General features: G+C 41.7%; 1 protein-coding gene across 3 annotated transcripts in view; it reads left to right on the top strand.

Annotated features, from left to right (window-relative positions):
- The first annotated feature begins 5,546 nt into the window (after positions 1 to 5,546).
- N4BP2 (NEDD4 binding protein 2) overlaps positions 5,547 to 26,551 on the top strand; it is a 62,421-nt gene continuing 41,416 nt past the window's right edge. For all 3 annotated transcript variants that reach the window (XM_067531132.1, XM_067531131.1, XM_067531130.1), the window contains exons 1-4: positions 5,547 to 5,686; positions 10,416 to 10,605; positions 21,443 to 21,797; positions 24,831 to 26,085. In XM_067531132.1, coding sequence (XP_067387233.1) covers positions 21,569 to 21,797; positions 24,831 to 26,085 — 1,484 coding nt within the window. In that variant the 5' untranslated portion in view covers positions 5,547 to 5,686; positions 10,416 to 10,605; positions 21,443 to 21,568. The remainder of the gene's footprint in view (positions 5,687 to 10,415; positions 10,606 to 21,442; positions 21,798 to 24,830; positions 26,086 to 26,551) is intronic.

Below are 26,551 nucleotides of genomic sequence, written 5' to 3'. Positions count from 1 at the left end.
TCTTCTTGTGCCCATTGCAGTCTCACTTCTGCTTGGGATTGACCGAGCATGGCACCAGTCACAGCACCAGCCATGGTGAATATGGCCCTCAGGGATGTTGGGGGGGGGGGGGGGGGGGGATGGAGGGAATAGTTCACTGGCATGATTGTAATTGTGTAGGGCAATGGAACTAAATACTGGCATCATTTTCCACAGGCGGTGGTGATTTTTAGCTGAGATCTCACTCTTGAGGATAACAGAGGTAGAGAGAGCACAGCTGCTGCTGATATCCTGATGCCGCTTGGGCCTGTATTCTGCTAGCTTGTGTATTGTACTGCTGCCTGCTGAAGTAATCACTGAGTGGGGGGAGAAGTGTCTTACCCTGACAGAAGAAATAAGGCAGCTCTCCCCAGAAACCTTCGGCAGAGAATTGCAGAGAACCTCCATGAAAGTTTTTCATCAAGATTTCAACAGAGGCAACATGGGACATTCTGGTGCACATAAACATACAGCTCCATGTGGCCCCTCTGCCTAACTCTAAAGAATGACAAGCAGATAGCACTCTACAGCACTTGGTTGTTCCACTACCTCTTCTAGCACAAAGAAAAAGAGTAAATTGACAGAGAGGTCCTGCTACTTTAGGGGTTCCATTCAAAGCAAACTGCATACTTATAAGAGGTTTCTTGCCCTGCATCAGGCTTGCCCATGCTCAGCTGTTGAGACTGCTAGTGCTGTGGTGGAGTGAAAAACAGGTCCTGGCTTGCTGCACAGTTGGATTCCCCTGGTCACCTGTCCCCCATATTCCTCCTCAGTGTTCACAGCAGAGACCTCTGACTTGGGGTCCTCAGAAGTATCTATGGTGCTCTTGGGGGGATGGTCTCTGCCAAGGATGGCATGCAGCTATTTGTAAAAACAGCATGTCTGTGGCTCTCCACTGAATCAATTGTTGGCCTCCGTGGCCTTCTGGTATGCCTGCTGCAGCGCCTTGGCTTTCACATAACACTGCTGCTGCTTCCTGTTGTAGTACTTCTCCTGGATCTCCTGAACAATTTGCTTCTACATGTCCCCATTTCTCTGGCTGGATCAGAGCTGTGCCTGCACAGCTTCTGTTTCCCACAGGCCCAGGAGATTCACTGCCTCCTGTGTACTCTAGCTGAAGTGCATTTGCAGTGTATAGCTACCCTGGTCAGCTGTGCAGTTACACTCAACAATGGAGAGTTGCTCAGTGTGCTCATCAAGCCAGGCAACCAGGAAAAGGAATTTCAAAAAATTTGCAGGGCTTTAAAGCGGAAGGGCAACTTCCTGTCTACCTGATCGCTGGACAGTGGAGTTCCAATGGAGACTACAGTGGTCAGTTTGTTACTGGCCTCTAGGAGCTGTCCCATAGTCAATGTAAGTAATGGCATGTCTACACTATCACTAGATCAACCTAACTACATCAACCCTGACTCTACGCTGCTCAGGGACATGGTGTTAAGGTGGTGTGGGGGGGCACTTTTGTCATTGGGAGCCAAATTTAAGTGACGACATCCACAGCTAGGTCCATATAAGCTGCCTTGTGTAGACCTAGCCATGTAGTGTAGACCAGGCTTATGACTTGCTACTTATACCTCAATGACATTTCTAAGATCTGGCCTTTTCTTTTGTCCACACAACCAAAACTCTCCTTCAGGCCCTTATTACTCTTCATCACAGCTCCAGCCTCCCCCTATCTGGGTCCCTGCAGGTCCACTCAAAATGCAGCTGCTAAGATCATCTGACCTGTCATGACCATATCACCCTCCTTTTTGAGTCCTTCCACTGCCTCCCCCTTCTCACCTGCATCAGTTACAAGCTCCTTGTTGGGCCTTGAAGGCTCTTCATAAGTGATTCCTTTCCTAAATAACTGCTCTAGTATCCCACTGCACTGCACTGCACCTCTCCTGCTCCCTAGTGATGCCAGCTTCCATCACTCAGAACACTTCTGGGCTGCTCCTTGTGCATTGAATGCCTTCCTCAAATTAATATGTAGTGTCACTGTATCCTTCAAGTCCTTCCTCCAGACCCACTTTTGCTGTAATGTCTATGATAAGTTGCCAACTGAGTGGCAAGGCAGCTGGCCATTAGGAATTACTGATAAATATGCCTGGTTTATTTATTTAAAAAAATATATTTTTATGTGAAAATGCTTGTTGTTACATGGCTAACAGATGTAACTACATGTCCACTCAGTTATTCTTATTCTTTTTTTCTCTTCAATCGTCTGCTACAACCATTTGTGTCTTGTCTTCAGTTAGTGTGATCTCCGTGGGTATGTTTGTGCTGTAATCAGGTGCTGCAACTGCAGCACGGGTAGGCATACCTAAACTAGAGGTAGTTCACTAAAAATAGCAGTGAAGCCACAGCAGCAGTGGCTAGCTGCTCAGGTATGTACCCAAGCTCCTGGGTGGGCATGTACTCACGCAGCTGCCCCAGCTTCATTGCTGTTTTTAACAAACTAGCTTAGGTAAGCCTACACCTGATGCAATCACACCTTCTGATTGCAGTGTACACATACGCTATGATGCAAGGACTGTCTGCGTTGAGCCCAGCACAATAGGGCCCTAAGTGTGAGTAGAAATTTAGGGCACTGCTGAAATACAAAAACACTGGCATTATCTAGTTCATCTCCCTGCTAATGCAGGGATGAATATTTGTACAGAATTTTGAAAATGTGAATTATTATTTAAGTTTGGGTTGCCAACTCTGAGGTACAAAAAACTGGGACACCCATGCTGACTGAGCCCATAAAACTGGACAGCTGGCAGCATGTACTGAGCCCCCTTGCAGATTTATGGGGATTGCTACCTCAAAAAGAGACAGCGGGCAGAGTGTACTGAACACCTCTACAAAGATTTCCCAGGTCAGCTACCCTCAAAAAGGAGTGATTCAGGGAAAACCTTACTAACTAGACAAAAATGTTAATATAAGCATCTCAGGGCAAGCACTGCGTCATATTTTATTTGACAGCACCTAAAACAATGTTGCCTCTGTCTTGATTGGGGTCTTAGGCACTACTGCAGTATATATGTAAGCAGGGGCATGATCCTGCTATCTTAGGGAACTTTCCTGGCTCATACACTACCTTGGTGGAATTGGCTAGCAAAAGGATCCAAGTCCTTGTTTCTACTCTTTTTACCCCAAGGCCTGCCTGACCTAGAAGGCTCCCCTCCCATTCTCCTGTGTGGCGGAGTTCCTTTAACTCCTACAAGGCTGGGCCTAGGATTCCTGGGGGCTCAATCCCCAACCTTGTCGTGGTCACTTAGGGCAGGGGCTTGGGTGTGCCCACTCCGGGGTACCCTCTCTAAACTGGACACTTCTCCGACCCACTGATCGATGCATATGGTTCAAAGTCAATACAATTTATTAAACAGCAATCAATTAAAAAAAATTAAAAGATGAAAAAGGTTAAATCAGGCTGACTTGGCATATGGGCCTTTCCCACTGCTGCTGGGGTCTCTCTTTTTAGGGCCATTTCCTAATCGACCCTTCCCCCTGACCTTTGGTACTGAGAGATGCCAACCAAAAGACCCACTAAGTTACAAGGGGCTCATAGTCCCCTTACGTATACAGTACTATATTAGGTTATTTAAAAAAAAATAAGGAGAAACACGATTCCTACCTCAATGTTAACTCTGCCTTAGCCACAATGATTAAGTAGAATTGTTCTGTTGTTTCTGTTGTGCAATGTGTACCTTTTACCCGGTTTTTTCTCCTAAATATGTGCTACAGCACATCCAGTGAGTTTAAACACGATTTAATTTCGGACCGAAGCGAAGCCCTGGCACTAGGCTCAAGCGCGGGCCTCACCGGTCAGCGATCCGGGCGCTTCGCTTCCATCCTGCCCCTCCTTCTATTTCACGCTGCAGAGGGGGATTTTGCGGACACGTCCCTGCAGCCTCTCTCTACTAGCAGCGGTAAAAGGCCAGACATTACAACTGCACAGCTCCCTGCGCGGCTGGCAGGGGGAAGGAAAAGAGCGAGGCGCACCTATTTACAAACTAGGGAGGTGGGCGGGCAGACAGAACCTGGCTGGGAACGGGTTCGTCCACTCCACGGCTGGGGCTCCCAGCTCCCACATGCAGAGATTCCTGCCTGTCTGCGGCTTGTCCGCCCGGGCTCCCACAAGAGGCGAACCCAGGCGTCCGAGCTCCTCTCGGCAGGGAGTCGAGAAACGACTACAAGGCGTGCGGGCTCTGCTACGGGGCTCCCCAGCCCCTGGGCGGAGGGCACCTCGGCTGCGGCCGGGCGGCGCGCTGGGCCTTAGGCCCGGGGGGGAGGGGGTCGCTCGGAGCCTGCATTCCTCCGGGGCTGTTCTTCCCCGGCCGGCCGCAGAACGGCACTGTGTCCCCGCGCGCGGCGCAGGCTCCGCCTCCTCCTCCTCCTCCTCAGCCGCCCCGGGGGCCCCGTGCTCGTGCCGCCGCCGAGCATCCTCCTCCCCTCGCCTCTCCGCGGGGCTCCTCCGCTTCCGTCCTTCGTCCGAGCCGCCGCCGGCCCAGCGGAGCGAGCAGCAAGAGGCAGCTCAGGGGTGGTCAGGATTGCGCCTCCTCGGAGCTACGTGAGGTAAGGGCGGCCCCGGGCTCGGGCCGGGGGCTGCTGCACGGAGCGCAGGGCGGGTTGGGTGAAGGGGCCGCGGCTGGTTGTTCCTCCCTATAGGGAGCGAGCTGCCTGCCCAGCGTCCGGGCCCGGACACTCAGTCCGAGCTCTGCTGCTGAGCAAGGCCTTGTCCTTCCTTCCCTTCCCGCACAGGCTGGTGCGTCGCGGTCCTTGTTCCCTTCCGCGCTGCCGGCCGCCCCCGCCGAGGACTCACTAGCGTACTCGGGGCTACTGTGCAGCACCGAGCACAGTCAGCATTAACGACAATCAAAAGGGAGCAAGAATCCCAGTCCTAAAGGCGCTGGGAGATCAGCTGCTTGCAGCTGGAGATATCGCTCAGGGAGCGCTTCCTGGTGGTGGTAAACTTCCCTTAGTTTAGTGCCAGTATGGGAAATGTTGAGCAGAGTGCGGGAAGAGGTGGTAGTGGTGCTGCGCTGGTAGGACTTTGCAGGGTAATTGACTAAGGGCTTGAATACACTGGGAAATAGACTGGAATAGCTCTCTGGAATTATTAGAGTGCTTCCAAAGCAAACTAATTATTCTGGAATAAAATCACTTGTAGCAGAGCAACTGCACCGTCTGGGCTTCCAATTGAACCTAGCACTGCAGTGGTGCAGAACGACCATGTGCAGGATACAAGTCCTTAGCTGTACACACACAGTGGCACTATGATACTTTTCATCACCTAGTTAGGATCTGCCATGCTGCAAGATGTGAATGATCTCTGTTCAAAGGCTCTTTGATCTTAAATCAATAGAAGTTACTCTAGTTCAAAACTAATCCTAACTCTGTATCCATGGGAATTAAATTGATTTAGTGGCAGTGTGGACATATGCATCCCACTTCTAATGTAATGAAACCAGTGCAAGAAGACCTACACTGCATTTTTCATTGCAGAAGTGGCCTTCTTGTTTACCTTTCTACACTCAGGTGTAAAACCCTTTGGGGTTACGCAAATCAGAAGTCAAACAACACTGGCAAGTGATAGGATTCCATTTGTGAGCCTTCAAGCAAATATACATATTATAGTGGTGCTGGTATTACTTATGCACATTCCAGTCACTTTGATATGTGGTCATGAGGTGTATTACAGGTATGGAAGTCATTTGCAATACCAAAATTCCTGACAAGATTCACTTGCTTCTTTCTAATCTCGAAGTATGTGTAGCTGCTATAGTTCCTCCAAACTCCCATGCTCTGTCACCTTACATCATAACAGCAGCCATGCCAGGAGGGTCAATTACAGCTCAGTTTTTTCCCAACACTTAGCTTGGCTATCTGTAGCAAGATTCAGGGGTGCTGTCTACTCAAATTCACCCCTATGTACAGATTTTTGTAAAAGCATCTGAACACCTACAACCTGTGGAAATATTTCACTAATTTATTTTTAAAATTACAGTGTATAAGAAATAGCTGTTTGAAAAGGAACATCCCCCTGCAGTGTTCTCAATTCAAAAAGTGAATCACTTAGAACCTTAAAGTGAAACTGACAAAACAAAATGATAGTTATTTATTTTAAATTAAATGGTATTTTTAGGTATTTTTGTTTTGTTTTTAATCATCTCACATGTTTGTTTACAATGTGATTTTTAAATTATGTTAATTTAAAACGTGATTTTCATCTATGCTGTATACATGCTTTAGGGGAATAACCATAGTGTAAATCATGTGCTCCAACATGGTTGATATTGTAGAGAAGATGTAACCTAAAATATTGAACAAGAATATCACTCTCTTGTTTTCAATACTCTTCATATTTTTTCCCTTGAGCCTGTTCCTTCCCTTTAAACTTGTTCTAGGTAATGTAAACAACTTAAGTGCTAACTTTTTCAACATTTACAGTTCCTCCCTGATACATTTTCAGAATACTCATTTAGACTTGTGGTTGACTTGTGCCCCCATTTGCTGAAGTCATGGGTGGCAACCCTGCAATAAAGTAAAAACCTAAATACAACTCCTACTTGGAGTTAGCTGGAGATGCCACCAGATAAACAAAATAGCAGCAGCAAAGAAGTCAGTTGATTCCTTCTCCATATATTTAATCTCACTGATCTGTTAATTTCAGGAGGGTCATTTAAATAAAAGCATTATTTAACATGACAGTCTGAGGGTTTGTCTACATGCTGGCACTACAGGGGCACAGCTATAGTGCTATAGCTAGGCTATTGTAGTGCCATAGTGTAGATGTTTCCCACATCGTAGCCACATCTATGCTGAGGGTTAGGTTGGGATTCCTACGGCAGGGATGCGAGTGCCCTAGCTATATGAGCCTAACTTTTAAGTATAGGCCAGGCCTGAGAAACAAACTCAGCTAGGGGCAAAGAACTTCTTAAAAACTTTTAAAATATTCTTTATGGTCTTCCCCTCTTCCCTTTTTAAGTTCTTCCCTCACAGAAGGTATTTATTTTCCCACTTTTTGTTTGTTGGATGGCCTTGTCAACACTTTCATTTTTGATAAACTTTCCCATCATTGCATTGGTAGTGGTGCATCACAACCAATGGGCGCAATAGTGGAAGCACTAATGTTCGCTGGAGGCCACTCTGCACTAGTGTTGCAACTGTGAAAATGTAATGGTGGGAGATTTTAACAAAAATACTAATGTAGGCAAGGCTTTAGGGCCATCTGCACCACATTTTAAATTGTGTCAGGGACCCAGTTACAACACAGTTCTGTTTTGTACCATAGATAGGATGTTAACTGTGTCCTCATCTGTGTTACAAAATAGAACCCAGGTTGTAATTGAATCACTGGATAATTGTAATATAACAGACTCTTGTGGCGGTTGTAATTGTAATGCAGTTAGACCTTATTTTCCTGTCCCACTGCCCTTGGCTTCAGTTCACTTTCATTTTCATATGCTAATATATCCTCTATACCAAATGAAAATATATTTAATAAAAAAGGACTCTCTTAAAGGCACACCTGTGAATGGAAAAAACCTGTTTAAAAATATAGTGCAAGAGGATTACTTGTGTGTGTAGGAATTCAGTGCTAGTGAAAGTTGCAAGATTGTTAGCTCTTAGTCTTGTCTACACTGGGGAAGTGTTTGAAAGAATTCTCACTGGTTGAAGCCCTAGTATAGACAAGTCCCCAGCAATTACAGCAGGTTTAACTAACATGATGCTAAAGTGCTGATGTAGACCAGGTCAGTGCTGCTGTAGCACTTCACTGTAGATACTACTTAGGCTGATGGGATGGGTCCTCCTGTCAGCGTAGATAATCCACCTCCCCAAGAGGCAATACCTAGATCAATAGAAGAAGTCTTCCTTTGACCTGCTGCACTGGGGGTAGGTCAGTTGAACTATGTCACTCAGACGTGGAATTTTCAGATTCCTGAGTGACATATTAGGTCAACCTAACTTCAGCATACACCAGGCCTGAATAACCCCATGGGCTTGTTTGTATTGAATCTTAGGGTACACCTACTTTACAGAGACTATAGACCAGCCTAGCTATGTTGGCATAATCCCATCATGTAAATGCAATTTACACTGACTGAAAAGGGTTTTTCCTTTAGTGTAGGAATACCATGTCCCTGAATGACAGTAACTATATTAACAGAAGCATTCTTCTGTCAACATAACTGTATCTGCACTGGGGGCTAGATCAGCATAGCCATGTTGGTTATGGGGTGTAATTTTTTCACACCTTTGACTGACATAGCTATGTCAACCTAACGTTTAAGTATAGAGCAAGCTTTAGCATGCAGCATGCTGTGGTATGAATATACAATACACTAGTCTGCTCTGCACTAAGTCGCCATGTGGACCCTGCTACTGTGCACTAAAAAGTTCCTTGTAGACAAACCCCATCTGTGGCCACTCTTATTCTAGAATAAGAGTGCCTTGTTCATGTTTAGTATAACTGACATTCAAAGTACGTTAATTTAAATGGAAACCAAGGCACTCTTTTTCTGGAACACACATGGAGTTATTCTGGAGTAGGTGTTCTTGAATAACAGTATGAGTAGACAAGCCCTTGCTTGTTTAGCACTTACCCTATTAGGAAGTTTTGACAAAAGAAATTTGAAAACATGGTTGATTTGAGCTAGGTGGGCAAGAGTGTCCAGGTCTTTTAAAAATTGGCTACATTCTGAATGTAGACATCCAGTCTTTCATGATTTTACCGTAGAATCTCAGAGTTAAGAACACCAGAGTTACGAACTGAGCGTTCAACCACACTCCTCATTTGGAACCGGAAATATGCAATCAGGTAGTAGCAGAGGCCCACCCCAAAAAACAAAAAAAAACAAATACAGTACAGTATTATATTAAATGTAAAATGATTTAAAAAAATCTAACAAGATAAGGAAACTGTTTCTGTGCTTGAGTCATTTAAATTAAGATGGTTAAAAGCAGTATTTTTCTTCTGTATAGTAAAGTTTCAAAGCTGTATTAAGCCAATGTTCAGCTGTAAACTTTTGAAAGAACAACCGTAACATTTTGTTCAGTTATGAAAATTTCAGAGAGATGAACAACCTCCATTCTCAAAGTGTTCATAACTGTGAGGTTCTACTGTATTTAATTTTCTCCTAATTTGATGCATCTGTGACAGCTTGTTTCACAAACATAAATTTGCATTAGAAATTGGGATCTTCAGTGTTAAGTGCTAAAAGAAAAGAACTCAAGATTTATCCATCAAAGAGGTTGGAGTATGGCTGTTCTGGACACAACCTGTGATCTTTTTATTTGGGATGAATCTTGTTGGCTAAAGTAATAGAAACGTTTCAGAAATTTTCTGGATGCCACTTTGAAACCCCATTTTCACTAAGACTGGAATGGTAATGTCATGAGCTTTTAAACTTTTAATTCCCTCATCACTTCTGTAAATTTAGTTCCTCTTTGTTAAAGCCTGTGTTATTTAAAATATGCTCTATGTTTTGATCAAAGTTTTCCTTATGCTTAGAAAAATTTCAACATATTTATGTGCAGATGTATAGACGATCTTCTTAAGAGTTCCACAGTGTGTCTTTAGGAAATTGGGGCATCAGTCCTCCTTTTTGAAGCAACCAACTAGAGCAGTGGTTTTGGAAGAATGTTTAAACTTCCAAAGTGTGCTTTACTACTATATGTTCATAGTTGTAGTTCACTAATTTAACTACATTGAAAACCCCACATAGCACCAATGTAGACATGGTTTAACACCTTTAGCTTAGGTCAAGTTTTAGCCCTAGGCCAAAATAGCTACATTGGTGTTAAATGGGGTTTTCAAATGAGTTAAATTAGCTCTGTTGAGCTGAATACCCCTCTTAACATCAGTGTAGACACATTAGGGCTACTGAGCTAACTTGGCTGAAAAAACCCACTATTTTCTTAGTCTAGGCAAAGCCTAAAAAGCTTGATCTCTTTGGCTTTAAGGGATATATTCTGATTTCTGTGCACCACAATTTCCCCACATGGTGGGCTGAATCTCTTCCTGATAGTTACAGCCTGGTGTAGGGGAAAACATTTTCATGACAGCATAAGAACTATGAGGACATAAGAACCAAATGAGAGAACTTCCATTTAGTTTGAACTCTACTCTGTTTTTACAGTTCTGGTTGGTGAGTTATTTCTGTGTCTGATAGAATTCAGTTTTTTCTAAATGAGGAGCTAGAGATCTTTAGCTGAATTAAAAGTTATCTTTGTCCTTTAGAAAAATGAGTTAAATCTGACTGAGCTCATTGCACATGTGCTGGGGTAATTTTCAGTAAATGATAGAATACCTGGCTGTAAAAAAAGTTATATTATCCAGTCTTTAAACTTGTTCAATGTTACTAGGTCTATTGGAAAATTATATCTGGTGTTTTGTTTTTGTATTTTGATAATTTCTCTTTATAAAGAAAGTGCACCCGCACCAACAGATGCCCTAATTCATACGTTCAACAATATGGTTTCCTGACAGCAACAGAGCAACATATCAGATGTCTACAAACTCTTTAATGAATGTAAACATTGGTGCTGGTTTCTGCAAGATGTGAAGGGACTCACCTCTAAATAACCTAGTATGGTGTAGTCACCAAAGCTCAACATGTAAGTTCCTTTAGAATTATTATTTTATTAGAAATATAATTTTTTTTCAGTCTGTAGAATCTCTATAGGTTTATTAAAAACAAAAAATTAAAAAGAGCACTGAAATGTTTTGAGTATATGTGGTTTGAAAAATAGAATGTCAAATAGAAATATTCTTTTAAATCTAGTTAATTAAATATCCTCTCTTAAATTTCTCTGAGCAATTTAAAATTAATGTAGCAGGCATACTACCTGAGATTATATGTTAAAAGCTAGGCTAGTTTAAGGCTGTTTCTATATAAGAACTGGAGGGCCTCCTTGAAAAAAAAGGTGTGGTTTTTTGTTTTGTTTTGTTTTTTGTTCACTTTCCCTTTCCCTTTCCTAATGTCCTGTTGTGATAGTCTGTACTCCTTTGTTGTCCTTTTACAGGATATGATAATTTTTATTCAAAGTATGCCTTGTGATGTGTCATTTGAAAACTCATAATCTGCTGAACATTATTCTCCTATTAAAATATGTGTGGCACTGTAATGGTATAAGATTTATTATATAATGTTACTGAAGCATGTTGTAATTTGGAGAAATGCCTACAGACCAGTTCCTCAGAGACAGAAAGGCTAGCCAACACCCCAGCTAGGTTTCAGCGAGATCAGTTGGACAATCACCTGGTTAAATGGCCTTCTTTAGCAGGAGAAAGGGTGTGAGCGAGAAAATCTACATCTTGAATAAAGGAACAGCTTAAGGTTCCCCCCACACAGACTTTGTTTATCTCGCCCATGACTCAGTTGGAAATGAATCTTGCAAAGCAGCTGGAGATGCTTCTAGTGCAGGAGATTGGATTATAAGCGAGGGGGAGCCATGTCTTAGGTCAGTTCTCTCTTTCAGTCTATTCACGGTGTCAAAAACTCCTAAAGGACTAGACCGGAGTGGGGGTAATTTGGGGGTCCTAGCTGAAAAGGCATCCAGCCAGTACAGCGAAAGACTGAAAAAAAGCATGTGATGAGAAAAACATTTGCTTTGAATCCTCTTAGCTTGTTAAGTTAGATGTTAGCTTGTGTTTTACCTTTTATTTCCTTTGTAACCAATTCTTACCTCTATGCTTCATTATTTTAGTCACTTAAAATCTTTCTATAGTTAATAAACTTGTTTTATTGTTTTATACAACTGGTGTTTTTGGATTAAAGTGTGTGGGGAAGCTCCATTTGGGATAACAAGGTTTGCACATCATTTCCATTGATGAAATGATGGACTTTATATGAGCTTGCATTGGCCAGTAGAGTGCTGGGCAGCACAAGATGCACATTTCTGGAGGAAATTCTGTGCTGGGCAAGTACAAGATGCACATTTCTGGGGGAAAGTCTGGGATTGGAGAGTTTGCTAGTATTCTCCTGTAATGCAACATGAGTGATTGGTTATAGCACTCATCCTGTGCAGCTGAGAGCAAGTTACATGCTAGAGACTGGGTGTGAGCAGACCAGGAGTGATTGTTCCCAACGTGAAGCAGTGTAAGAAGCAGCCGAGGTTGGAGAACTGAGGGGACTCCTGTTCAGCGGTACAGATTGTACCCTAGGGAATGTCACACCTGCCTCCTCAAAGTCTACTCCAGGTAAGGGAGAGAAGTCACCAGCTGTCCATCCCTCTCTTCTAGTGTGAGGGAAAGAAAGGTACTTTGGGGGTGAGAGAGAGGAGACCAACAGAACTCTTGGCATGGTGGGGAGAATGGGGGGCCCTGCTTTGGGCTGAGGGGTGGGGAAGGAAGAGGAACAGAGTCGTTGGTATGGTGTGGAGAATGAATGGGTGACCGTGCAGGGGAAGGGGGTGCACATACTACCCCGTCAGGTGGGAGATTGGGGAGAGTTGCAGGGAGTCTCCAAAATAGAGATGGATAGGAAGCTGGCACGTAGAGAGCTTGTAGGGTGAAAAGGAGGAATGCAAGGAGACCCTGGTGTGTGCAGTAAGCTTGGCGTACAGAAGCTGCAAAGCATGCATCCCCCTAGTTTGTAACAAAATGAAGTTGCTTAAAAACATCTGGCTTTTCAGCATAATCGGATGTTCTGGGGAGCAAAGTGGTGGAGCTGTCTTGGTAGCAATGCTTCCTAAATATTTTGTAGTTTTTCTTTTAAATTTTCAAAATTAATATTTAAAAAAAAATAGCTGTAAAGTAACTTAATATGGGGTGTGAAGAGAGAAGGAGAGTAGTAGTCACTTGTCTCACGTTCCTTTCATTGTATTCTTTTATATAGGGCATATCAGTATGGATTTAACAGTTTTAACTTCAGTTTTATAAACTATTTCAACAAGGAAATAGCAGTAATTGAGATGAGAGGGAAAGAGAATGAGCAAACTTTCTTATACATTAGCACACTCAATGTAAAAAGCCCTGTATTTGTATACAGATAATATAGATCAGTGACAACAGTGCTTTGGAACCGAGCAGAACCAGTAATGTTCAATGGTGGAGGTATCCATGTGTGTTTGTGTACACATCTATTAAAAACGTGTCATAAATAATGGGAGTGCAAAAAATTTCTTCTGCCTCTTTTGTTTACTTTTGCCATTACTGTCGTCATTACTACAAATCTGAATCATAGCTTTACCATAAGCCCCAAACAAGAGAGAGCATGTAGTTGTGCTGTCCCTGGTGAAGGCTAGGAAGCAGATTGTGACTCAGTCAGTTGCAGCCAGCTTCCCAATCTCCCCATTTTCAAAGTCACTCTCCCCTGGTGTTGCTACAATAGCCACTGCACTGCAGCACTCCCCACTCCCTTCTGACTCTGAGGAAGATAGGCCTGCATATAAAAAGTAAACTACATAGTTGTGATTTTTAGAAGCAAAAGACTTTTTTGCTCTTACCAAGTTAAAGTCTAACCTTTTGGCCAGATTTTGTGTGTGCAGTTCTAACTGTTGAATACCTAAAATATGAAAGAGGAAGTTATAAGGATCTGTCTATAAAACAGGAACTGTCCTATCTGCATGGCTGAGTGAATGTATCATTGGTATTTTTGTATTATTTTATTTCCATTTTTTTATCAGCCTTGCAATTTAAAAAAAATGTTGATTTTTGATTTTTGTAGATTTTGTTGAGATAATGTCTTCTACTAAAAATAGAATCATAAAATCATAGAATATTAGAGTTGGAAGGGACCTCAGGAGGTCATCTAGTCCAACCCCCTGCTCAAAGCAGGACTAATCTCAGCTATATCATCCCAACCAGGGCTTTGTCAAGCCTCAGCTTAAAAACCTCTAAAGATGGAGATTCCACCACCTCCCTAGGTAACCCATTCCAGTGCTTCACCACCCTCCTAGTAAAAAAGTTTTTCCTAATGTCCAACCTAGACCTCCCCCACTGCAACTTGAGACCGTTGCTCCTTGTTCTGTCATCTGCCACCACCGAGAACAGCCTAGCCCCATCCTCCCTGGAACCCCCTTTCAGGTAATTAAAGGCTGCTATCAAATCCCCCCCTCATTCTTCTCTTTTGCAGACTAAACAAGCCCAGTTTCCTTAGCCTCTCCTCATAAGTCCTGTGCTCCAGCCTCCTAATCATTTTTGTTGCTCTCCGCTGGACTCTCTCCAACTTGTCTACATTCTTTTTGTAGTGGGGGGCCCAAAACTGGACACAATACTCTAAATGCGGCCTCACCAATGCCGAATAGAGGGGAATAATCACTTCCCGTGACCTGCTGGCAATGCCCCTCCTAATGCAGCCCAATATGCTATTAGCCTTCTTGACAACCAGGGCACGCTGCTGACTCATATCCAGCTTTTTATCTACTGTTACCCCCAGGTCCTTTTCTGCAGAGCTGCTGCCCAGCTCATCGGTCCCCAGTCTATAGCTGTGCATGGGATTCTTCCTTCCTAAGTGGAGGACTCTGCACTTTTCTTTGTTGTACCTCATTAGATTTCTTTTGGCCCAATCCTCCAGTTTGTTGAGGTCACTCTGTATCCTATCCCTACCTTGCAGGGTATCTACCACTCCCCCCAGCTTAGTGTGGTCCGCAAACTTGCTGAGGGTGCAATCTACCCCATCCTCCAGATCATTAATGAAGATGTTGAACAAAACCGGCCCCAGGACCGACCCCTAGGGAACTCCGCTTGTGACCGGTTGCCAGCTAGACATGGAGCCATTGATCACTACTCGTTGAGCCCTATGCTCTAGCCAGTTCTCTATCCCTGGGGTAAGATTGGGGCTTGCAGATGCTCCAACCCCGCTCTGTAGCAGGGGCTGACGGTAGCTGCTCCAGCCCTGGGAGCTGACCCAACCCGTCTGCTGCTTTGGTGAGGGGGAGGGGCTGGCCACTGATCAGCTGTTTGGTGGTGGTGTGGGAGAAGGGGGGGCAGTGGCTGCCGGTCAGCTGTTTGGGGGCCAGGGAAGCCTCTGCTCTGGCAGCCTTGGGCCGGCTGACAGCTGCTCCAGCCTTGTTCCAGAAGAAGTCATGGAGGTCCTGGAAAGTCACAGAATCCTTGACTTCCATGATCTCCGTGACTGAATCATATCCTTAATAATGAGTTAGGAGTTGTATGTTTAATCCTGAGAGGTCATGTTAATTTAATCTTGTCGGGGGAATGGAGAGAGAGAAACAGGCTATTCCTTAACCACTAATAATTTGGGTCGACTGCCTTAATTGGCATCCGATCTGTAATCTTGATTAGCTTCATTCTCGGAATGTTTTGACACTCCTATCAGCGATTTGGCTGGAATATAAATATATCATTTACCATTGTGATTCATAGTTAGGTTTGGAAGGATTAGATTTTTATTGATACGTGCCAATTTCACTGTACACTCACAAACAGATGAAAAAATATTTCCACTGATAGTTGAAATGTGCAGATAGGCAAAATAAGAAACTTCTTGAGAACTTATTAGAATTCGATTTAAGGCAATTTACCTTGTATATTTTAACATATGATGAAGCATTTTGATTTAAATTTGAAAGATTCCATTGTCTCTGGGGAGTAATTTATGTATCATATTGTAGCCAGCACAAAACAATTTAGTGAGTTGCAGGTCATGAGGGATGCCTGTGGAAGGGAGCAGGAAGGAAGAGGTATTGGTTGCATCCTCACTTGAACGTCATGTTACATCTACACTTGATAAGTCAGAAAGTTGGATTGGCTCTGTGATCTGTTTCTCATCCTCCAGTTTCTTGACAGATGCCAGAAGAAATTAGAAAAAGACACATCACTCTTCAAACTTGGAAAAAATTCAGGTACCTTCAATCATCAGGGTGCCCACCAATACTTTGAGTAAGGCAGATATTTTGATACAGATGATTTTCTCCACTCATAAAATACTACCAACTTTTCAATATCATTCCTGGGACAAATGTCTTCTGTAGAAATTTCTAAAAATATCAGAAGTAAGGATATTGCCAAGTACCAAACAGGTACTCAGAAAATATGAGCCCTGCACATGTCTACAGGATACTACACTTTTTTTATTAAACACAAAACATAAAAAATGAGCCTAACATTAAGAGGCAAATGCATACTACTGAAAGGATGAAGGGGTTACTCACTTTCAGGTGCATATCTTGAACCTTCATAATGAAACATTCACCAGATATTCATTTCTGAGTAGTTCACATCTCTTTTTGATGAATTAGTGTGTCAAGCTGTCTTGCAGTGGCTCACGAGTGTGAGTACCAACCTCAGGGCAGATTGTTAGGAACCAGGGTAAAACCCCAATTGGCTGTGATTTCTATACTTAGATGTCACCAACCAATTTATCAAATACAGTCTCCTCAGGCACTGTAACAGCCTAACCATGGAGTCATAGGCAGTTCCCTGGGGAACGCTATCTGTCTTGCCACACAGGTAAGCCTACCTTTGTGATAGATGGTCCCATACACCAAGGATCAAAGGAATATTCAGGTTACTCTCAGTCCCAAAGGACCAGTTACCTACCCCAGGTCAATTGCACTTTAGATCTCACACCAAAGACAATGCTTGTAGTTAATCTTATAATAACTCTGAAGATTTATTAAAAAGGAATTGCACGATTAAAGCAGGCAAACATATATACAGAAATGAGTTACAACCTTAAGGTTGAAGAAGTACTAGAAAGTTCTATAATAAGCAAGCTCTATATGTCCCTTAGGGCTGACCCAGACTAAACAGCTAGGGATCACTTGCTTATGCTTAGAAAACCTTGTCCCCTAGAGTCCAAGCATCATAGAGATACAGTTCCTTCTTGTTAGGGATTTTTATTCTATTTCCCCCCTTCTGCTTAGAGAGTTGCAATCTCAGCTGATGGGAGGAATTCACTTGCAAGACCCATCTTCATGGAAGAGGGCGAGTAAACAATGTCTTTTTGTCTCTTTTAATGTTCCACTCTAGTATATCTGGTGTTGATGGGCCTTCTTTGTACAGCAGGAATACCTGTTGGAGATCAGCATTTCACACTAGTTAATGTCTCTCTCCTGTCTGGTGATTTACAATATTTCAAAGGCTTACAATGCAAACACTCACCTATTACCTTACAGTAAGGGATACAAATATTATAAGTGAGATTAATACATGCAGCAACTCTCAAGCACTCAGTAAAGTCTAAACATTAACCACATTCTTATAATTCTAATATCTATTTTAACAATACTAACATAAAGGTGAGGTAGGCTGATTTCAGCTGTGTACTTGTCAGTATTCAGTTAAGGCATGAGGACCTTGGCATTAGCTGGCATCTGGTCTGCCAATGTCATGTAGAGGACAAAGAAAAGAAAATAATTTTCAGTTGCACTAGTATAGGGTGCTTCAGTTTACACACCTGCAGGACAGCCTCAATTATAGGTTCCAGGTAACATAACATGAATCCATCTGTATTTAGGGTCCTGTGCTGAGCTCTGGATGGGAGTTCTTTCACCTAAATTAAGACGGGGCAGTAATCACATGCTGATTTAGATGTAGTGAAGGTTAGGGCTATGCAGAAGTGGATTTCTAACTAGTTAGCCAGAGGCTGTAATATACTCTGTGGCTCATGATTCAATTCTAGGTACCTCTGTTGAACATATACGCAGTTAAAGTAAGCAGCTGTTTCATTTCAGCATTGAAAAAGAACTGTGTTCCTCTGACACAGTTTCAGCTACACTGTTTTCACGCACCTCTTCACAGATAACTGCTTCAAGGACGCATATTTCTTGGAATTAAATATTCACCCACAAGAGCATTCAAATACACAAGTGTGCAGAGTCCACTTTTCTGAAAACTGTTTTCTTAATAACTCTTCATTCATCAAGTCAGCTCATTGCAGAAAATGCCCATTTCTTAAAGTAAGATGGAATTTCAAATCACAAAACTGCAGCCTGGATTCTCCAATATGGATGAGAGTAAATAGTGGCAGCTGCAGAGAGAACCAGTTGCATCTCCATGATCTGCTCATGAACCCCAACGCAAATTAGAGCAGCTGGGCTGATGTAAACTCCCAGATCTTACACCAGTTGACGATTAGTCATAAGGGAGCTGTGATCCATCGAGTTTCACCACCAGAACATCCCTCCTTTCTCTTACACTGGCAGAGAATCTCCTACAGAAGGGGAATTCTCCAATAGCTAATCTCTGGCTGTCCAAGTGGCACACTGCTCCCTAGCAGATTGGAGATGCCAATCCTACCACTCTTTGCAGCTTGCAGCTTTTTTTGGTTATTCTTCTTAGAATGTAAATGAGCTCCTGGATATAACAAAATATGACCTGCAAGGAAAAGCAGAGGTGTGTTTCAGAGCATTAAATTGGGTTGGTCTAAACAGAAGGGGGCATAAAAATGCAGCAGATAATATGCTCAATTTGTGCTAATAGAAATCATGTTCTAAGCACAATGCATCACACTAAGTGCATGCTTTTTGAAAGATGGAGCTGCATTTAAGCTGAATTTATGCATTGTTTCTGTCTGTGTTAGCATGGCCTAATTTTGTTATTCCTACTTTAAGTACTCTATTTTCAAATGACTTGCCAACCTTTGTGTGCAAGTCTGATTTTTCAGTTACTGCTTGTTTTGGAGATTGATACAAATATTAATATTTGCCTAGGCTGACTTCACTTGTTTCATCGTAAATAAAATGCTTTCAGAGCACTTCTTATATATAGGAGTTGTTGTTGACTGGATCTTGCAAGGACACTTGGAGTGGAAAAGAGAAAGGACCATCTCTCCCCACTTGTAGCTCTGCCCACATAGGCACCAGATACAATTACAGTGTCTGAGTTCTCCTGTGTGCAGGGAATGCTTTCTGCACAGAGGTTCAAATAATACCAAAGGGGGCAGAGAAGAGCTTCTGCCAGGGCAGTACATCTCCACAGCAGGTCAGCAGAGGGAGATATACAGAGGGAGATACACTCCACCAAACTAAAGGTGTATGTACTGAATGCAGTCTTCCTAGGTGTTAACTCAGACTGGGATCTGCTATTAGTGTGCTCAGGAATTGACATGACTCTCGTTCGATAATGACAGAAAGGCTTAATTACTATACTTATAAACATATAAAATGAGCCCCAACACCAAAAGTCCAGTATATTTTAGCTGCAAAAGCAATTATCCTCACCAATGCAGGCAAGAGGAGGCAATGGTTTCTTAGCTGCTTCCCCCTAGAGCCTGGATCCATGGTCTCAGAAAACAGCTGGGCAAAATGGCAGGTCTTGTCAGTTTCTTGTCCAGAATAATTCCTCACTCTTGAAGCTTGCTTGCCATGCCTATTTCCATTGCTTCTCTTTTATATTCTTAAATTCAATGTTTTTCAAAGCATTTTGATAATTTACATGAGTAAACACAGGAATTCCTGAAAACAATCCAAGAGGGAGAGACCTATGTGTTTTACTTAGTTAAAAGGCGCTATCCACCTAGATTTGTTGTTTAGTTTCAGTGTTCCACCCTTCAAACAAAGGGGTATTGGGGTTGTTGTGATTAAATTGAGCAATACCTGGGGTGGCATCCAGCCATGGTCTTTGATCATAAGGTATTTTGAGAGATCTGGATCCATGGAAGTCTAGCATGTCCTGCATTTAATACATTTCTGTTTACTGCATAGATGAGTTACTCCCAGAGGATAAGTTCATTAGGGAAGATGGTCCAGACAAGAGAGGCAATTAATAAGCAGTTATCTTAATGAAATAGCAGGAGAATGGAAAGACAGCATGTGTGTGTTGCAATGAGAAACAACCACCCCTTTTCAAAAGGGACTCCAGCCATCATTTCACGTACTCTGCAACATGCAACTTACTAATATTTTGGTAGCTTAATTTTATAAGTAGGCCCAGCCTAGCTGAAATTTCATGGTCTACACTGGGTGCCAGGAAGTTACAGGCACATCCTTCCTGGAGCTGCACAGATGGTGCTGCACCCCACCCCGAAGGCAGGGCTGTGCCTACCAGGCACAGCTAACCTCACAATGATTAGACATTAGAGATGCCACTTTTAAAATATTTGTGAAGAACATGTAAGAATTTGATGGTAGGCAGTTGTATGTTCTGACTTTTGCTTATTTCTTTAGTTAAATAAAATAGGAAATCTGAGTATCATTAATGAGTAATTGTGGATTTTTAAAAAAAATATTGGCTTTTATGTTGATGGGGGTGAAAGGGTTGTATGTATATGATTAAATCACTCATTTCAAAGCTTTCTTTCCTAAGTAAAAGTAGTTTACTTTCAAATGTTTATTTTTCATTGGTGATACTGCTTTCTGATTCAATGGTCTAGCCAATATGGGAGATTTGAAATTATTTGAAAATATAGTTCCCATTTATTAAAAAAATTAGTATGCTTATTGGAAGAAATGTTTAATACATGAATGAATGTTCATTCAAAAGCTAAGTGTATTCTGGTTTGGGCACCTGCTATAGGAGGACTATAAGACACTTCTATGGACCACTGTTAAGTGGGTCACAGAGTTGCCTCTATCTATCTACCCCAAATACTAATCTACTAAATAAATCTAATACAAAATCTACTAAATAAATAAGCAAAAAACGTAAACAAGTCAGATTAGAATAAAGTGTGTTAATATCCAATGAATCTAATTATTAGGTTGATTAAACCATATCAAACAGAAAATTTAGAAACTACATAGTTCTTTGTAAAGTTAATAAACTGAGTTTATAGTGTTTTCTGCTGCTAGCAGCTTGAACAGACAACAACAAAACTTTGAAGTTCTGCATTATAAAGAAAAAGCAGATTCTGTATACATGTACTGGCTATAAATATAGATAACTAATCGCTTTTCCCTATCCATATTGGCTTGCTGTAATAATTACTGTGACACAAGGTGCTATTTCATTTTGCTAGCTGAAGGTCAAATCATTTTTTTTAAAAGGGCTTCTGCTCTTTTTCACTCGGATGTATAAGGACCTGAAAGGCTTTTAACAAGACTTTTTTCGAGTTGTTGTTAATCTTTTTAGAAATATCAGGAATGTTAAGTTTAGTCTTTCTTGATTTTGCTGGAAGACCTTTGGAACATCTTGGTGATATTTATTGTAATCTCTAATACCTAACAGAAGGTGTGAGTGTGCTGTATCTTTAGCACAGGCTACGTTTCCCCAAAATGATGATTGCTTATGGAAATTAAATGAGTGTTAACAAAAAAGGGTTTAAAACTGATTAAATAGTTCTTCCCCCTCACTTGCTTTTAACTTTCACTTTCTTGGATCTTGTAATACCATTTCAGTAGTTTTTCTATCTAGACAGGACCTTAATGTCTAGTGTAAAAAAAAATTAAAAAGCTCTTCCTTCCCACCCTTGGGGAAAAAAGAAAAGCAATCCCCTCCCCTCAATAAAATAAAATAAAATGCTTTTCCAGACCTTTATATATCTAAGAGTTAATGCAGTGGAAATTCAGTTGCCTAGTTTTAAGGATTTCTCCACTCTTTTCTTTCTAGGTCTGCTATTGGTAATGTGGCCATTAGAAATATGAAAGGTATCTTGCCTTGTTTTCTCTGAGTTTGACAAAATCAGCATCATGTCGGAAAAATAAACCACAGAGGAAACTTGTTCTGAATAACAGAATGCCAAAGAGAAGGAAAAATCTGGGTGTGAGTCCCTCGAGGAAGATCATGAATTCGGAGAGAATGGCTGCTTCTGGTGAGGGACTGGTACCACCTCCAGGAGACGTCTCAGTGTCACAAGCAATTTACAGCGTCAATAAGGAAGAGCTCCTCAACAACATCTCAGAAATGTTTTCTGACCTGGATCCTAGTGTGGTTTATATGGTGCTGTCTGAATGTGATTTTAAAGGTAAATAAAACATTTGTTATGTTAACAGTTGTATTTCATAGGCAAATTCTGCTCTCAGGCAGTGCAGCTCCTACAGATTTCAGCAATGATTTTAGAGGTAAGAATTTAACTTTTAATGAATACATGAATGTGATGGGGTGTTCACCCCACACTAGCTGGGGAGGGGTTAATATAGACGCGAGGTCAATTAGCCATTGGCTGCATTTGAATAGGAGCTAGGAGGCGATGAAGGTTAAATGGGGATGAAGCTCACCTGGGTAGAAGCAGGTGGGGCTTCTATAAAGCCAGGAAGCTGGCAACAGAGAGAGAAGCCTATAGTCACATTCCCTCATGTGAGTGGGCGGAATAGGAGCCTATATTAGGAGTGAGGAAGCAGTCTAGGCAAGGAGCAGTAAGGGCTCAAGGGCCCCTAGATTGGAACCTGGTGCAGAGAGCGGGCCTGGATTTCCCTACGAGCCACTGTGGGAGTGGTGCAATCAGCGCAGTGAAGACTGCTTGAGACTGTGTGGAGAGAGACTCTGGTGAGACCCCAGAAGGGGAAGATGATTGTGACTTGGCCAAAGGGCTAAGCATTGCAGGAGAGGCGCTGCAGCTCTTGACCAGTGAGAGGGGACACACAGCAACTGACTGACTGAGGCAATGGGCTGAGCAACTGACTGATGGGGCAAGGACAGTGGTGAGCAAATTCTCCAGATGAGCCACAGGGAGATGCCCCCGAGCAGTGAGTGGCAAACACCCCGTTACAATAAGTCATAATACTTTGGAATTATATTGCACTTCCCATGTAGGATTCTCTGATCACACATTTTTGTGATGATAGTAAGTAGTAGTATCGTGTTTTACTTAATGAAGTTACGTGGCTTACCCTAGGCCACACAGCACGATGAGCATATGTGGGAAGGGAACATTGCTTTCCTGACTGCCATTTCTGAGCTTTAGTCACTACATAAGACTGTCCCATGTTCTGTATGGTGTATGTTTTACATGTGATATATCTTGTGACTTCACTAACCTGAGTATATTGTATCTGTAGCTCTGTGTTTTGGGTTTTGTTTTTAAACTCCCATTTTGTGCCAGCATCACTGATCGTTTCCTGTGACTCAGATTATGCAGAATGCATTTCATCTGTGTTTTTGTGCAACAATCTGCAGCAGGCTTCCTTGAACTGTTCTCCTTTCCTCATATTCCTTCAGGGTTTCAACTACCTCAAATTCATTACACTCGTTCACTTTTTCTGATGGGTCTCTTCTATTCCATGATTATTCTAAATACAAATTCACTGACATTTAACACACAGGTAATGCACAGTGGAAGTCCAGAAGGAGTTATTTTGGAGTGGGGATGTCATATATAGAAGTATTTTAGCTATATATGAATTACACATAATTAAGGTGGGATTTTACTGGGCATATTTTCAAGAAAGTCAAAGAATGAAATGTCTGAAATATTTGAAAGCTAGTTATCTCTAAATAGTGCTACATTACTTAATATTGTTACCTAACCTAAATACTATTTTTAATGTTAGATGCATGCATTTACAGAGTTTATAACTTAACAAACTTTTCATGCCATTTAGCTGTATGATTCTTACCCCTTTTTAAGTTCAATTTGATATCTTCACCATTAAATATGTTTTTTTAATAATTTTTTTTCCAAATGTGTGATAAAATAATGGATTTATCTTGAGGTTGACTGGAGAATACACAGGAGGCATTAATATATCCACCAAGGGAATTGTCATTTGTAATAATTTTGGTAGATATATAAAGTGTAACAGTTGCATGTTTTTTTCAAAAAAATATATCCACAAAGAGAACCCTTTTAAAAATAAAAAACAATAACAACCACCTACCCTCCCAATCAGGCCACTCGTGTGACCTATTGAAGGAAGCATGCTTCATAAGCAATATATTAGCAAAGAAACTGGATTTTTGCCCAATTCTTTGAAGTATTAAAGATTTCTCTGTGCTTTGCTTTAAGTCTGTTCTGTTTCTGTGTGTGTGTGCATGTGTGGTTTCTTTTTTAAACACCTTCGGTCTTTCCTGTCATTTAAGTTAATATATTCCTTCTTGTGTTTCTCTATACACATTTTAGCTGGATGTGCTTTTCAGATAGGCCTGGTCAAGTACTCTGAGGGAACAAATAAGATGGAAGGGGGAAAGAAGAATGTTCACAAGAAAAAGTCTGTTTCTCATCTCATCAGGTTCATTCTGTCATCTTTGTCATGGATGTGTGGATTTTGGCTATATTTTGTTATCTTCAAAAAGGGAAATTTACCATTATCACTTTCTTTATGGAGCAGTAGTTGGTAGAATAAGCTAGGAGGAAAGGCTAGCCAGATTCTCTTAATTAAAGGAAAGATCTATTCAGCTATGCTGAAAGAACTGGACTTCAAAAAAGAGAAACAGGGAGTTTTTTCTATAGTGAGTAATTTCTTTCTACATAGTTCTTTGGAATAAACAGAAAAGTTCCTGCTTATTTTAGTCATTTGAAGATTCCTCATCCCCCCCCGCCCTGGCTTTCCCCCCCTCCCCCCTTCATTTTTGTCATTAACACTTTTAACTAGCCCTAGCTATAACAAAAACGTTTTCTATGCCAATGTGTTATTTCTTTGTACTTCTACAATTTTCCTTTTAGTGACTATTTCAATGTATTTCATCCTATTTCTCCTGTGTTATATAGAGTAAAAACAAGTATTCCATTGAATCAACCTGTTGTTTTTTCCTTTTTCCCCAGAGTTAAACGTAGCTTTACAGTTTATTTACTTTTATGCATATTGCACTGTTGTATTGCAGTTTGTGCAGATTCAGTTGGTTCTTGTCCCCTGGTGAGCAACTTTCGTTGTAAAGGCAGGGGGAAAGTATGTTAGCAAATGAATTGGTAAATTTTCTGTTTGCTGTCTCTTAAATTCAGTGTTTGTTATAAATAATATTTCTTGACTTATAGACTGTAAAAAGTTTTTTAATTTGGATTAAAATTAGGCTGCATTGCTTGCTATGATCATACTATATTTTCTTTCTTTTATTTTAACAGTTGAAAATGCTATGGATTGTCTGCTAGAACTTTCCACTGCTGCTAAGGGAGTAGCATCTTCAAAGGTCTCAGGTTTTGATTCAATAGCAGCATCTCTAGCTCTTGTAAACCAGCAAAACTCTGTTGGAAATGAAATAGTGGGAGAAAGCTGTGCAAAAGAAGATATAATGAACTTTAAAGAAGAATCAGAAAAGATCCCAACACCTGATATTCAGCTGACTGAAGAGCTAGATTCTTTGATACAAACTGCTTTTGAGAAATACAGTCTGAGAGAAAAATTGCTTGATTCCACAAATGACAAAATCACAGGAAAGCAGCCTGTGATATTGGACCAGAGTAATTCTGATGGCATTAATGAATTTCCTGAGTGGGAAAAATCCAGTTTAGGTTTTAATGTCATGCTTTCTCTGCAGCAAGCAGAGACAGAGAATGAGAAGTTAGAGAACTTCTCCTGTATGCTAAACTCAAAGTATCACAAATGTCCCCCAACTGTAAAGGATGCTTCATCAGCTGACATGGACATTTTTGCACAGGTATTGGAAAGCTCTAGTCTGCCAGAAATTCATATTGACAATACTCCAGAAGTCATTAACTCAACAAACTCGGAAGAGGCTTGTAGAAATCTTGATCAATCACAGAATGTTGTTTTAAACCAGGAAAGTTTGAATGGTGCTTCTTGTCAATTTTTCCAGGGACTTGTAGAAGCTGATACAACTGCTAGTGGAAATTGCAGCTCAAAATACCTTGAACAACAAGAAGGTGTAATGGCTGTGTGTAGTGGCCACAAAAGCATTTCTCTCCCTGATGTGTTTACATCTCTTGAAGGATTCAGTTTCAAATCACCACAACTTGCAGATGTTCAGCGGTCTCAGCAGGGATGGAATTTACATTTTTCTCCTCCATCACAGCAACCTCCACCGCCTCCTTGGAATCTAATGGCTCCTGTGTTTTATGCATCAAGTGGAAGTCACAGCTTTGTAACTCCAGTAGCTATCAGTCCTGGACAACGTAGACCTGTTTCAGACTATAGGACGCATAGCAAAGGAATGCCCTTTTCTCCTCCAGTGGTTTCAAATGCCTGGGATAGCAACGCTTCTCTGAAGGTATGGGGTAATCAAGATGGAATCCAAAAAATGAACCTCTCTCAAGTACACCAACCACCTGTTTATCCAATGATGAGAAAAAAGACACTTGTAGGTCAAGTACTTGTTCTTCTCAGAGGGGTTCCAGGATCAGGAAAATCTTTTTTGGCAAGGTAGAACATTTTATATTATATGCTGATAAGAGAAATCGCTTAACAGTATTATTAGAGGATTTATTAACAAGAGCAAACAAAACAAAACAAAATTTTTCTGGTGTTTGTAAATGGACTAATTTAAGCCCCAATTCACCATTATGTCCAAGTTGCACTCAGACATAGTGGACATTGGGAGCTGCAGGGAGCTGAACCAGTTGCATCTCCCTGATCTTTGGCCTGTTGTTGCGGGGGAGGTTAGAGAGGTAAGGGGCTTATTCTAATGTCTGCAACTGGTGCAAGCTCCATAATGGAGCTTATGCCAGCAGAGGGTCAGGTGTAATAGAGCTCAGCTCCACCATGCCCCTCCTGTCTCTGGCCCACCTCTGACATCCCACACCTCCCTGTGACATCAGGGGTGGGGTTTAGCTGGGAATATGTCAGGTCCACCAGGTTTACAATGGCAGATATTCCCCCTGGCAGAGTT

The sequence above is a fragment of the Emydura macquarii genome, unplaced genomic scaffold (genome assembly GCF_026122565.2).
Source record: "Emydura macquarii macquarii isolate MOO-44397 ecotype Brisbane River unplaced genomic scaffold, CSIRO-AGI_Emac_v2 contig_3128, whole genome shotgun sequence".
In the NCBI taxonomy this organism is placed as follows: Eukaryota; Metazoa; Chordata; order Testudines; family Chelidae; genus Emydura; species Emydura macquarii.
This window is presented reverse-complemented; position numbering and strand designations above follow the sequence as displayed.